Source organism: Pungitius pungitius, chromosome 8 (assembly GCF_949316345.1).
Source record: "Pungitius pungitius chromosome 8, fPunPun2.1, whole genome shotgun sequence".
NCBI classification, from domain to species: domain Eukaryota; kingdom Metazoa; phylum Chordata; class Actinopteri; order Perciformes; family Gasterosteidae; genus Pungitius; species Pungitius pungitius.
The window spans coordinates 5,413,490-5,428,977 of record NC_084907.1 but is presented as its reverse complement, the minus strand read 5'-3'; the positions used below and the strand labels follow the sequence as shown (position 1 = coordinate 5,428,977).

At 42.6% G+C, this 15,488-nt stretch overlaps 1 protein-coding gene across 1 annotated transcript in view; it reads right to left on the bottom strand.

Moving 5' to 3' along the window:
• LOC119194099 (potassium voltage-gated channel subfamily D member 3-like) overlaps positions 1–15,488 on the bottom strand; it is a 51,207-nt gene extending 35,719 nt beyond the window's left edge. Inside the window, exons 1-2 of the mRNA XM_037448180.2 lie at positions 15,123–15,488; positions 13,116–14,287 (exon numbers count right to left, since the gene is read on the bottom strand). Of these exons, the coding sequence (XP_037304077.1) occupies positions 13,116–14,218 (1,103 nt within the window). The 5' untranslated portion in view covers positions 14,219–14,287; positions 15,123–15,488. The remainder of the gene's footprint in view (positions 1–13,115; positions 14,288–15,122) is intronic.

Genomic DNA, 15,488 nt, shown 5'->3' with positions numbered 1-15,488 from the left:
AACGATCCTCGCTTTGGCCCTTATGGCTGGTGCCTTCCATGACAAAGTTACAGGAGGTACATCAAGTTGATGAAGTCTCTACTTCTTTGTGTATGTAAACATGAACTACTGTCATCTCTTTATAAGACATCTAAATGTTATGTTTTTTTTTATCTCTCTTTAAATCGCTCTCCTCCAGTTTGTCATGTTCTAAATGTAAAGATTACGTAAACATTTCAACCAAACTTTGTTCTAAAGGGACAATTGAACACTTGAAATACCTATCCCATTATACTGAGGTATAACCTTTAATGTATAAAGGATAATGTTAATACAATTTTTTTCTTATTTCTACAATGACCACAATAAAATTCTGATGGTCTGTCGTAGCCACAAAACAAAAGGGAATGCAACACCATGTTATCTTGATTTTACCCTCCTAGTTAGTAAAATGTATTATTACTTCTAAGAAGTTTTCAAGTCAAACAAAAATAACGCCTTGTTGGTCCAATGCTGAGCGGACATGATGCTACTCAGCTAGTCTATTACATTTAGCCCTCCTCTTCCACAATGAGTACATAAAACTAGAAATGTCCTTTCAACCCAAATGTATGGTTTAATAGCACATATGGTATTACTTTACCCTCTAGAGGAACTGCTGCGGTGCTCATTTTCAATTTTATTCTAGGTAAAACTTTGCAGCCCTCACAGTAATTTGCATTAGGCTTTGCTAAATATCCCCGGCAGTTTCGTGGATAGGCATCAACACAAGAAAACCGCACAAAGAGAAGCCATTAGTGTTTCCTCCTGGTCTAATTAATGATGGAGTCGTTGTTCGAGTGTGCACAACAAAGAAGGCTCATTTTGCAGATGACTGCAATACCCTCAGTATTATTTGCCGGACAACAGAATTTTTTGCCTTAAAGGGACCTTGTACGTATAATAAATGATATACAGGTATAATCTGTCAGATTTAACAGATAATTATCTTTTTTTCCCCTGTTTTTAGTGATTTCTAGAAGAGCAACAGTGATGCTGTATCGGAAGCCAAAGCTCCGCCAGCCACAAGGTTTTCCAGGACGTGCGGCAAACCAAAAGGGCCTGTCTATTGTGTTGAGGACAGCAGAGGAACACATTGCTGACAGCTCAAAAGGAACGAAGTATTGTGCTCCCGCTTCGTCAGAAGAGACAATGACGGAAGAGAAAAGGCCACAGGAGACTAGGCTGAGTCGACGTGTCTCCATGGTGACTCCTCTCTTTAAAAAAAGGGTGCCCTTGTCTGCCCAGATTGACTTGGTAATCACACAATTAGTTTTTTACACAGTCAAAACATAGCCAAATACCTCATAGAATGATGAGGTCTTATTTGGATTACTATTTGAATTATTCTGAGCTATTGCAATGTGCACTTAAAGGCTTCACAAGATACAAGCCTTTGTCAATGAAGGTCCATTATATGAAGCTACAAATGCTGTCGATAGGAGTGCTAATTTAGATTAGTTCTTAGGTCCGATAGCTAATCCTCATTATCCGATGATAAAACCTGAACTGACAAGACACCACGATGTTGCCGTCATGGATACATGAAGTCTCCACCACATCAACATCAGCTGTGAGGTTATCGGCCGTTCATCTGCTCCAGCAGGGTTTTGTCAGTGTAACGTCAGCGTTGAGAGTGTTCGGGAGAGGTGGAGAGACCCCGCGTGTGTGCCGATGAGTATGGAGTTAGCGGTGAAGCCACAGCGGTGAACGTATGGTGCGGTTTATTTGTCTGTGAGTAAGAGCTTCAATGCATCACGACCACAAACAAATTCCTTTGTCTCACTTGCCGGCTCCAGCAACCTCGTGATTAAATTGAAGGGGTGCAGCCCCAAAATGTGCAACAAATTACAAGTTTTTAGGTGAAGGTAGAAACTTTTATACTTGATAAAGAGGCACTTTTGGAAGGAAATGTACTCACTTTAAAATGGAACCATCTACAGTGTTGTAGAAAAGAAAGGTGTGTGTCTGAAATCTGTGGGGCAATTAATTCATCATTTCAAATCAGTGTTCAGATATTTGTCTTGTCTATCATTATCCCGAATCACATGGAAGGAATTCATCTCCAATATTTGTCATTGTTCAAACCTTGAATTCAGTTTGCTAAAATATAGAAACCTACATGTACAATTTGAAATATTCCAATATTTAATGTACTGTATGCAGAAACAGAAATACCTGCTGTCTTTGCTATAGATGTTGAAATTACAGTTGTGAAAAAAAATCGCCAAAATGTGCACCCACTGTCAAATTTTATTGTGATGCAGACGACTGTTAAAGAACCACCAGTTGCAGTGGAGTGAGATTACCAAGAACCTCCTGGTTCGGTGGTAGGGGATTTGTAAAGTGACGTTTGTGGTGTGTGAGGACACGAGGAACAGTTCATGCAAGAATTAGTGGTGACCGTTCCTCTCTTTGAAAGCAGTGCACTTCTCAAGGTGAAAGAAACGCCCTTGTGTCTCTCCGCACATGAACACCTTGGACAGAATGACCTTGGGGAGAAGTAACGTGGACGTCTTGTTACTGTGGGCCTACGAGAGTCATTGCCCAGAGAAAGAAATATCACCAGTGTTTCCGTGCTGAAGGCCGATGAAAGGAACATTTTGAATAAGGTGCACACTGGCAGCTTTGCTCTGTGAGTACTTACTTTCTTTTAAAGAACGTAACTCATCTCGGGTCAAGATCTGTACAAAGTTGTCCTCAAAGGACTATCTTGCATATAAAACATATACCATTCTGATCTTCTGATTAACGGCCGACCCACTCTGCGGTCGCCAGTGCTTCAAGATGAGGACCATGTGATGATCATGTTTATGTAATTGAATTCTGTCGGCCCAACAGATTTGTCATAATCGCATGAGCTAAATATAGCAGGCAAGTGAAGCACTCGTGTAACCTCATGAAAAGGATGTCAAGGATTCCCAGGATGAAGGAGCAGAGCCGCTGAGGAGAAGAGGACGAGGAGGAGAGAGATTTTTCCAGGAAGTAAAAACAAAAAGAATTCTGGTCAAACAGGTCACTGTTTCAACAGGTGGAGCCCTTTGAATGATGCATATCAAATAGTAGAACGCAGTAAATAGTTCAAATGGCCGCAAAACAAGGAACGGCCCGAGCAAACATTCCCTTTGTTTCACATCGAATCTATTCTCGTTCCTCGGAGGGTTCAAGCATATCCTACTACCTGACTGTCGTACCTTCATTCGTGCAATGAAAAGCCAAACAGACTTCTGTCTTGCGGCCGCTGTTTGTTGTGTTCTGCCCCCTCTAAGTGTGCGTTGTTTATCACGCAGACACACTAAACCCGGAAGCGCAGTTGACGAGACGTCTGAAACACGGCGTGTTTGCTATCAGCGACGTGTACTGATGTCCTCTATGCTTTTATGTGTTCAAGAGAAGCTTGAACAAATAACACCAGGGGATGTCTTACGCCTTAATTACTCATATTTCTATTGTACAGTTGAACCTAATAAGGAGGAAAAGTCAATCAAATGCACATAATAATAATAATGTGCATAATATAGAGCGTTGTCTAACGTTAACGTCAGCTTGGTAACATTCTCATGATGGCAATGTTCAATGTACGATGTTCAACAGGTACATTTTTTTTACGTGTTCACCGTTTTAGTCAAACACACGTTATTATTATTATACAATCCTACGGTCTGCTTCCAGTCTGTTGGGAATGTCAATCATCTTTGCAGGCATTTGGTATTCAACCAAATATCAGAAACATTTCAACCCATCGGTTGCACGAGTGGAAAAAGTCAGGGGATCCCAGGTTTAATCAGGACGCGTCCTCTGGGCAACATGGATGTCTGTATCATATTCCAAAGCTATCCATCCAGCACTAAAAAACAAAAATGTCAACTTTCTTGACGGCACTAATTATGCAAAGTCAGGGGATCATCAAAGTGAGTAAGATTCATCCTCTGGGGATCATGAATGTCTGGACTAAATGTCAGAGATATTTCAATCATTGTCATTGCAGCATGTCTAAAATTAAAAAAAAAAATCCCTGGTGCTTTAAATACTTGCTTTTCAAATATAATCATCCTAGATGTGCACATATGCGCAGGTGATGAACCCGACTAACTAATCTGTTGTGGTCGGTCTTTTTTTTGTTATTACTCTTTAAGTGAACATCAGTTCTCTCATCCAACCCACGGTCTTAAATTATTCAACGAAAAACAGGTTTAGACACAGCAAGCAGAGATGAGCCTTGAGGACGGAAACACGAGAAATCGATGGCGGCGATCACTTTTAGATGTGAGGCGACGGCTGTGTGGGAAACAAATCTATCCAATTTCCCAAAGAGTTTTATGAAGAATTGACCAACAGTAATGTGATTTGTAGAATGAATGGAAGTAATACATGCCTTCGCACACACACACACACACACACTCGGTGCACTCTGTGAGCTTTTTTTTATTTGACCCAAAGCCTTTAGACCAAAACAAAACAAAACTGATATCCATGCCTCTTTAAAGGCCGCTTAGATCTGTTCTGAAACCAAGAATCCAAGAAATCAAGAATACACGATAATACAATGAGACCAATAAAGCGCTTAATCGACCAGAAGGCGAAAAGGCTGAGACTAATCGTGTCAGCTGACAGTCTGCATTCCAATGAGGTAAAAGTGTACAGCTCAAATACATTCACACAATGCAGAGACAGATTAGAGTTCCCTCAAAAATTGGACTTACTGTTACAAGTATCATTTGATGTGTGAAAACCTGTTGTTGTTGTTGGCCTCTAATATTCTAATTAATGCACATTATTGTTCCGCTGTACTTGGTCAGGTTCCTCCTGCAGTTCGTTTTTCATCTCTTTTCAACGGCACAATTATATTTTAAAGGCTTTGAAAGCCATGACAACATTTCTGTGGATTGTCTCATTTAGATTTTTTTTCTTTTTTTTCTAATTGATTAAGACACAAAAATGTTTCTTTGAAACACAAATACAATTTGCAGAGCGCAGTATTGGTTGGGTACAATAAAATGAGATGCCAAAAATACAAAAAGCCAATGCGTATTATGCATCTCGGACATAATAACGTGGCCACATAAAGATGTGGTCCTAGTTACTTGCACAGCGACAAATGACACAATGTAAATATGTAAAATATCAATGCACTCTGTGCCTTCATTATAACAAACTCACTATGTTGATATGTTTCTGCCCAATCAGAAAACTTGTTCTGGTTAATGTTTCTCATCTCTCGCTTCATGAAGGTTTGAATGAAACGCGGCCGCATCATCACTTTGGAGGGAATGCTTCCGTTCGGATGTAGGAAGACATACTGTACACTTTACATTCTTTTCAACATCTGAGGACTTCTGGTTGCATACAAATTGACATTTGAAGGTGAGGTGAAAAGGAAGGTACGCATTTGAGACTGTAATGGAAAACATGAACATGCTGGCGTTATTTAAAATCCCCTCAGGCGAGACGGGTAGAGGACACTAGAAACTTACCCTTTACATGTGATTTTGTCAATCTATTTGTTTCTTTATTTTACTTTCAATACGCGGTGAATTTAACCTTGAGTTCCTCTCTTTGGCTGCATCCTCCTTCACACCGAGGGGTTATTAGAACATTTTCTTTACCTTTCTCTGAGCTAAACCCTCCGCCGGCTGCGTAGCGAGATAAGGGCTAAGTATCTAAAAATAGCCCACTCATTCGGGGTGCAGAGTATGCCGTGTCATTCAAGGTGCTCCTTTGGGATCTCTTACAAACATTTCGAGATAAAATGCTGGAAACTGTATTAGATAACGTCCCGTGTCCTCGCCGGGTTCCTTCCTTTTCTTTTAAATCTGACGTCTGCTCTCTTTCTGTCGACTGTTTGCTTGTCCGTCTCCATTCTAATCTCTCTCCTCTCATTTCCTCCCACTATCATGTCGTTTTAATATGTTTATATTATGTCCTTCTCTGCTTATATACTTGGTTTTCCCTCAGCTTACATTCCACGTCATTTCCCTTCACTTCAAACACACGAGACTCCAAAATAAGTCTCATTCCTTAGAATACTTTTTCCTGTTTTTCATGCGTCACGAAGTTACGTTTTTCCTGTCGAAACCAGAACCTCCATCACAAGCATTTTTATTTTTAATAAAACACAGAACATCATGTTTACTGCTATTCAGATGACGCAAGGAGAACACTTTCACATGAAGTTGCGGCGGTGTGTTCTGCTACCGCGAGACGAGTATTAAAATAACAGTGTTTATACCTTCCTGGCAAAAGCAGAGTCCTAAATAATTAGAGCTATTACTGTAAGAGAAAACAAGATGAAAGAACGAAGAAATTGGAGTCCAGAAAGCAAGAGTTAGAGTGCTGTGAAGATGGATGTAGGTTGGTTCAGAGAAATCGCAATTGCTTGTTTTCAGATGAATGTGAACATGAAAGAATTCATAAAACTGATGGTGTGATACATGAACCATCTTAAAGGGTGAGGTAAAACCTTCAGAGAAGATCCTCTGGGAAATTAGTTAATGTTTAAAGTTAAGTTGCAATGGAGTCTTTGATTTCTATGAATACTACAGTCAATTTAAACCTGCACTAATATACAGCCACATAATAACAATACATTATATTTGTATTGTTTAAGATCTCAAGAGGCAGCAATACACCCCTAAAAACACATAATCATCATCGTCTATAATTCCTTGTGTTAAGGGAATATTTGTAGGGTGTCTTCCGCTCATTGCTTTGGTTCAGCCTCACTATTCCCACCTCATCAGCAATGTTTTCAGCCAAAACAAAACTCAAAATGAATGCTAATGCTGCTTCATGGTCGCTAAACCCGCAATACTTTACACAACATTTTCACTATTGCAGCTTCATGAGGATGTTTTTCAGCGTATTCTGCTGCCCCCCAACCAGTGAAAATAAATAATTGATATTGCCTACAGGGGGATGAGGTTAAATAGATACTGCGCGCGTCTGAAACGAGGTAATGCGATGAGCAAACAGTATGAAGCTATTGCTGTGGACAGGACAATGCTTATCAATCATCAACAGGTTGGAAAGATGTGGGGGGGGGAGCGGGGGGTTCAAAAGGTGTTTTACAATCCAACAGCTCTGGTGGAGAATCATGGGATCAAAGCAAGATTATATGTTCATATTTGAATTTTGTAGGTAGAAAATGCAATGTTATTGGATTGGACTTTTTTAGATTTGGATGTTTTAATGCTATTTTGTGTTTGCTTTAATGAACAGAGTAATTAAACAGCAAAAGAAAAAAACGCTTCTTTTTTTGGCATAAAAACGGGATGATTTTATACGGCACGGTAAGGATGACCTGAACTCAAGCCAGAGTTACTCGGGTGTGTCCCTGGTTCTTCTGCTCCTGAAGCCTACGTCATATTTCATGCTGTGGTACCAGATTTTAAAAAAAAAATTGCAGTAAATGTTGTGCCGCTGCTCCAAAAAAATGGCAGTACTGATGCAGGTTATTATACAGGGACAGCATCGCAATTCTGTCAGCCAATTTCTATCATTTGCTGGCTTCAAGTTAGACATTTTAACAAAACAGAGAGAGAGAGAGAGAGAGAGAGAGAGAGGGAGACCAGTTTGGTATGTTTTCTAAACACTGCTTTCTTCTGCTTGTTTAATTATTTTTGAACAATTTCAGGTTTTGAATGAACTGGTTTTGAAGCTAAATGGAATTCCACAAGCATCATCAGAAAATGTTCTATTAAAGGGCCTTGTGTCGGGAAATTGGCTCTTGGAGCAAATTGGCCAGATAAAAGGCGGGAATATTTCTAATTTCCTGCAAGCTGCACCTCAGGGGTTCAGCGAGGCAGCAGAATAGCCCATGAATTCCATCCAAAAGCGGGCTGCCATAAAAAAAAAAAAAACAACAACATTATATGCAACCTCTGATGATTTGTGAAATGTGTGTGAAAGAACATTCCCACTTACGAACTATGCAGCTTGACATCCCAGGTCTTTTTCAGCGTGCCGCAAAGATCCTGAATTATTAACAAAACAATGAACGCCATTCCAGAAATAATAGGCCAAACGCCTCACTTCTGTTACCAATTATCCATTATTAACTGTCAACAGAAGAAACCCAGCACACATATATTAGGAAAATAGAAAATAATTTGCATTTCAAGGGAATCATATGCCAGTCCAATTTCCTCTCACTCTATGAGAAACCGTATTTGATTCAAAAGATGTTACATGCATACTTAAAAGTAAAATACTCAAACAGACTTGTGATCAACAAGAGATGGTTTGTTGAACCCAGTGGTTAATGAATCCCTTTATGCAAGACTGGAGTTAAGAATGCCTTTCATCACCACCACTGGCTGAGGTCATTGCTTCCTCTGATGTCACCAAACTCGCTGCTAAACACTTTCCTTGCTGTTGTTTCAACAGTGACGAGGTGATCGATGGTCAACTTAAACAATTAACTCTAACACACTAAAACGTGAACGAGGATCACAAACTTCTGAAGGGAACTCGGCTTGTCGGTTGTGGACAGATAGCTGTTTCCAAAGATTTAAACTTAAACTTAAAGTTGATGTACAAAAGGGATTCTTTGACTAACGTCTGTGTAAAAAATGTAATCGCATAAGCTACATGCGAATGGTGTAAGAACATAAAGTTCAGTTTGTAAAACCTGAAATACAACCACAATCATTTTGACAGTGGATTTATCACTTGAAAAACACTCACAGCTTGCAACATTCACTGTTTTTAGACATTTTTGTTGAAAATTGATTTAATCCAATAAAGTTAAATCCTCACTTCTCATCGTCTCCTCCTTCTACTCTGGACCAGCGCTGCACCGCAGAGTTCCTGCCAAACCCGAAACTCAACCCAACTGACCTCCCCCCCCCCCCCCCCCCCCGAGGCCTCTGGCCCCTGTGCCGAGTCCACGTGGACTAATAGAGAAGTTGAGAGGAGAACACCGGGGGGAGGGGGGGCGAGCTAAAAGTCTCTCCGAAGACAGCAGCAGATTAAATATAGCCGCTGATTAAGGCAGAGACGGGAACATGACCCACATGCATAACAACACTTTCTCTCGCTTTCTACAGAACGAGCCTCCGTCCAGGATCGGGACTCTACAACTGGGAGAATCACTCTAATTATAACGCCACAGAGTCAGGTTTCAACGCGCACCTCATTAACATCTTTACACAATGTTTGGTTAACATGCTTTTTGGAGCATGAGGCGGGCCAGCCAACCGTCCAGTGCACCTGTCAGGCAGGTCAAGTGCGGTCAGTCTAATCCACTGAGCTATTTTTGTGAATCAGAGTAAAAGACTAAAGATAACTCTCTTTCACGCACATAGCCCGCCCTTCAAAATAGCTGTTCCTCTGGACTGAAGACTGGTAGGGGGATGAGGGGAGACATAGAGGGAGAGCAAAAAGGGGGGGGGGGGCTTTCTCCTTCCTCATCAGTCTTTTTTCTGGATGCAGTGGCCGCGTATATCCGGGCGCCTCCGACCGCGCCGAGCAGCAGGGGAGCCGAGATTCAATCCGGATCCTTTTATCCGACACCTGGGGTTGATTTGACACCGCTGTTCCTGGACAGTCGAAAAGGCTGATTGTAGAGTCAGTGAGCGTCCCCCCCCCCCCCCCAACCCCACACCCTCCCTCACTGTCTGGGCTCGCAGAGAAGCAGCATAAAAGGGCAATGACTATGTGTGTGAAGTAATCAGCATGTATTCTTTGGGACTATAGATATATATCTGTTCTTGCAGACAGTGTTGTAGTGTGTTTTCTCAGCGCTGTTTATATTTTTAATGCCCTACTGGCATAAAAAAAGAAGGAAACATGTTTTCAGGCCGATGAACTTTTGACCCAGAGTTCTTAATGTGTCTGTATGTTTGTGATTTTGTGTCTGTCTGCCGGAGGACTCGTTTGGACACACATTATGGACACACAGTCATTGGGGCCAGCGTTTTTCTCACAGCCTTGTTGAGAGGTTGCTATATCAAACGTCTAGTTTTGGAGATGCATTTTTGTATAACCGGCCTTGGTGAAGAAATGCATTGCATTTCCTTTGCATGCTTTGCAGTAAAAGCCGAACCTTTGCTGCATCAAATTTTAAAACCCCGTTAAAATGTGTCTCTCAGAAGCCCAAACTTTCAAAAAGAGCTACACTAAATACAGAAACTAAATAAGTTGAGTACCTCTTTAAGTTGGGTTGGGCAAAAGTGAAAGTGGCATGTGGGGATTTGTTGGCTTTTGTTTGAGTTGCAATGATGGACACGCAATCTAAAGTGAATACATGTGTCCATGTAATTTGTCAAATGCTTTGGATTTGCTTGAAAATATACAATATTTTGTAGACCGGTTTCACACCTGTAATATGGAGAAGCATGAGCATCGAGATTGTTTACGTGTGTGGCATTTCTCATGTGCATTGACGGATGGTTTATTGGTGACATCATCACTTGAGCATATGTCCCATCAGCGGGAGAACAGATCGATGGGCGACAGGAAAGAGGGAAAACGCAGCCGGACGAAAAGCTGCTTGCTTTTCACTTGCAGATGTGATCACAAACAAATGAGCCTCTCATACGGCAGGGTTTCACAGGAGGGGGGGGGGAAACACACTGTACTTACTTTGGATGGAAAGGATGGGGGATGGGGGGGGATATATTTGATGTTTTGATCAAAGGAGCTAACAGTCCTTATTGCAGGTGATAGTCAGATCGTCAGCATAAAAAAAACAATGCCCCTGAACCACATCAGTAAAAATGACACACTTATCAAATTATAATTTCCATATTTGATATTTGCGCGCTCAAAATCATCATAAAAACATTCTGAACCTCTTGTAGATCGGCGTGTTGTGGCACATCTCTATGCACCTCATGAAATACCTTAAAACCCCAAACAATGTCATATGTTGAGACTCTCTGTGCGCTCCTCTTCCAAACCTAATGGGACCCCATGAGCCCCATTTAAAGGTCTCCATTAAAGGTCAAATCTGTGTGGCTGCATGGAGGCTACGCACTGAATTTGAACGCTTATATATCCTGACTGTGTGAGCCTTGTATGTGCCGCTGGCTTTTGTGTGATGGACATAATGGCTCCGCACTCAAACCCATTGTTCGGGGGTTCACCATTTACATAATGCTTTCACCTTGGCATTTCTATCCTTTTGTATATGTGATACAAAAGATCCTCTCGTAACACGTACAATACACACGCCTACACACACACAAATGCGCACACACAGAGGAACTGTACAAACAGGTAAAGACGGGCGCCCCTTTAAGCCGTCACGCTACTGAGAGACAAATATAATGTTCTGGTCTGAAGCTCCGTGACTGACTTTTCCTGTGGAGGACAACCCTCTGACACAGCGTTACACGTCGTGACACCTGCGTCACCTGAGAAGAGCGAAGAACGTTTAGGGTCCGCCAACCAAACACCCCACTCACAGCAGGGACACTAAACACACTTGAAAGAAGACAAAAATGATCTTGTTATGGGTCAAATAAGGTGCGGCATGGCAGCCCACGCAGTGCTCTCGTCTAGTGTTTCGTTTCAGGTTTCAATGATCCCTGTCAGCTGAGTTTTTTGGAGAGATATATTGGTTCTTTGTGAAACCTTATTTCACATTTTCTTCTGGAAATTTGGATCCTCATAAATAGTTTAAAAGATATGTTCTCATTAAAAGTTATAATTTCATTCCCCGTTAGCTCCTCAAATGCAGCACACGAACGGCTTCGTTATCAATTTGGGAAGAAAATGTTTTTTACACTTTTGAAATAATGTTAACGTGAAGCCATTAGATGCCGCAATGCTAGCAGAACACTAGAGTTATTCATGGAGCTGTACAAATCAAGTCGGCAACTTCCAAAGCTGAGTTTCCACAGAATGTTTCCTCGCTGAGCAGCAATATTGGAAAAACAAATAGAAAGACATATTAAATTTGTTGATAAATTAATTTGTTGCTTATAAAGGTTCAATTGATAATCAATGAATAATTTCATTAAAGGGGAAAAAAATATATATTGAGCAACCTTTTTCTAGTCCCAAAGACTATTCACTTACAGTTACCATTAGTCATGTGATACATTGAAACCACCAACTGTATTACTGTATCACTTCATCAGAAGAGGCAGTTTGGCCTTTCTATACCCAGTGTTATCTACAAAGGCGTGCCGGAGAGAAAAAAACTATTCTTCCACTTTGCCTTCACAAGACTTCACTCAACCCAACACTTTTTAGTGCTCATGGCCTGTGTGAAAGAACTTCTGAGCAGAGGGGAGTCATAATGAAGGTGACAGAGAAGATCTCACGGGACACCTCGCCTGCAGCCACGCAGAGCAGAGAGAGCGATCCGACTTTATGATGCAGTTAAATCTTTTCCTCCAGAGTAATTTTCACACTGAAAAGCGGTGCCTTAAAAGTGGTGTTGGTCGTGTGGCCCCAATTACAGAAATGCAGAAAAAGAGCTGATTTTCTCTGTAAAACAATCAACTGGAATACGTGTGCGTAAAAAGATAATGAGGTGGCTTAATCTAAATGTCACATGGGTGAAGCAGTTGAATCGTTATCAATATTTGCTATATTGGATAATTATGAAGAATCTGGCCAATTATGATTGTTTCCCAAACCAATATGATTTAATAATAATGCTTCTGCTCATGCTACATGTTGTTCAGCATTTTCTCCAAAGACTAAAATGTCTAAATTAAAAAAAGAGGAAAAAACCCACTAAACATAAATCAACGTCAGTGGAGTCACCAAAATGTGAAGTATCCAGGGATCTTTTTCACACAGGTAGATCATATGTATTCAACCACTGTCTTCTAATTCGGGAGGCAAACAAAATGCCAACAATGATTGTGCTGGCAGATAAACGCCACACCTCCCACCATTACTCACACTGGCCGCCACAAATAGTCTGAAGTGATTGAAGTGTGGCCACCTAATGCTCATTTCAAGTCTTTTTCATAAATTATTGAATTTTGAAGAAAAAAAAGAAAATCCCCACAAAAGGCATCTGGTGCAGCTATTAGCATAATAAAAACATTGTTAGAAATCTATGAAACATTTGGCCTAATACGATAACACGTGTCTGTATTTACGCCGCAGGTGTGCACGCCACCTCTGGTACTCACCCCAGCGTCGTCATCGTGACAATAGTGTACCAGAAGGATGCTGGGATGCTGGTGAACTTGCTGGAGCTGGAGCCCTTCTCCGCGTAAAACATGACGGTGGCGAAAATGATGATGGCCATGGTGAGCGAGAAGAGGAGGAAGCCGAGCTCCGAGGCGCAGCTCTTGAGCGTGTAGCCCAGGATCCGCAGGCCCTGCGAGTGGCGGGAGAACTTGAAGATGCGGAACACCCGAAACACGCGCAGCGTCACGAAGGCGCCGCTGACGTCCTCGTTGTCGGTCATCACCAGGCCGATGTAGTACGGCAAGATGGCCACCACGTCGATGATGCTCATCACCGAGCGCATGAAGCGGTAGCGGCTCGGCGCGGCGAACAGGCGCATCAGGTACTCCACCGTGAAGATCATGACGCAGGCCGTGTCCATGCAGAAGAACGCCACGGTGTAGCGCTCGCCGCACGGCATGTCTCTCTGGTTGCCGGTGGTGCCACAGGGCACCGTCTCCACCACGTTAGTGATGACGGAGATGGCGATGAAGAAACCAGTGACATAGTAGAAGACCAGGGCCATGGTGGAGGTGTGAGGGTTCTCGAAGGCGCGCCACATGGCCTCCCTGGCGGTCATGTTGGGCGGCTTCGTGTCCCGGTTCTCTTCCTGGTCGTCCTGAAGCCGCTCCAAGTTCTCCCGCTTTCTGTCCTTGTACTCTTCGTAGCAGCAGTCGCCGATGATCTCGGGAATGATGCCGAAAAAGATCAACTCCTCGTCGTAGGCTGAGATGCACTGGTTGCGGGGGTAGTGGAGCTTGCCCGTCCGGTAGAAGTTGAGGATGCTTCTGAAGGCCTCGGGGTCCCGATCAAAGAAGTACTCCTTGGTTTCCGCATTGTAAAAGAAGTCCTTTTCAGAGCTGCCCAGCAGGGTGTCAGGGTAGCGGTCCAGAGTGGTTCTCCAGGTCTGAAAGCGATGGCCACTGACGTTGAGGATTATCAGCTCGTCCTGTCTCTTGCTGCGCTCCATCGGCGCAACAGGCATGGGGCTGTTGGCAACAGGCATCCAGCCAATGGCTGCCGCCCTGGCAAAAGGGAGCCACGCTGCCACTCCGGTCGCCATCGTGGAGCCGAGTCTTAAGAGTGGTCCTCTTCACCTTCAGAGCTCAGGCTCCTCAAAATCCACCGCCATCTGAGGGAATAATTGAAAAACAGAGAGAGGACAGATAAAGCTGAAAACAGCAGCACACTGGATGATCAACCAAATTACCTGTGTTTGCCATCATAGCACTAAAAGAAGCAGCATGACGCTTGTGACATTTTTAGATTTTTTTTCTTCTATTCGATTTTTTTTTTTTTGGCACTCTCCTCTGCTTTCAGTCCAAATCCACCCAAAAATGCCATCCAGTTTCGAGGACAAAGCTGATATAAGGCAACAAAAGCTGCAAAAACCAGACAGGCGGCAAAAGGTGAAATCTTGTCTCTGTTTGGTTCTGTTCTATTCTAGTTATTACACACTACATCAACATGACCGTCCACAGTCCATTATTTAGGATCAAGGTTGAAGCCTGCAGTTTGCTTACACTTGTGACTGATAGTTGAATTTAATTTGTGAACCAGACTTCAGTTTTAAACAGAAAATCTGAACAAAAATACAGTTTACGTTTTCTCAATTACACCATCAGCATCAGTAAAATTCCAAGCACAGATGGAATCACCATTAACTGATTGACATGTGGACAAGCTGACTGCCAGAGACAGACACCTGTTGCATCGGAATAAGGAAGCGAATTGACCCAAGTGGCGATATTAAATGAACTATATCACATGGGTCACCATCAGTAAATTGGCTCATTACACATACAAAATAACACATGTATTGGTATAGGCTTAACTGAAAAGTACTTTTTCCATGCTCACTGACTAGGTTCTCCACGCAATACATTGGGTCCTCTTTCAAAAAGGAACCTCAACAACATTCCAAGCTGGACACTGAGCGACTGGAGCAAAAGCATGAAGACGCTCACCATTAAAAGTCTGCTGGGGGAAGGGGGACAAAATCCCAACTGGTCCAAAAACCAAAGTCCGACTTTCCGCAAAGACCCGAGTCCTCAGTTAGCGGGCGAGAGACGGGGAGCCGGGATCCATTCAGCGGGAGGATGCGCCTCTCCTCGTCGGTCGGCGGACTCCCGGCACCGAGCACGGCGCCACATAAAAAAATAAAAAAAATGCGGTCGATGGAGCAGAATGAACCAGCGCGTTGGACCACGGCGCTCAAACGAAGCGATTTGTATCGCGATGTGTGTGTCTTTTGTTTTTACATCCTGGCGTCTCTTCGTTGTCAGTGTAAAAGTGAAATGGGGACGGAGAGGCGCGGCGCGCCGCGTCGCTGT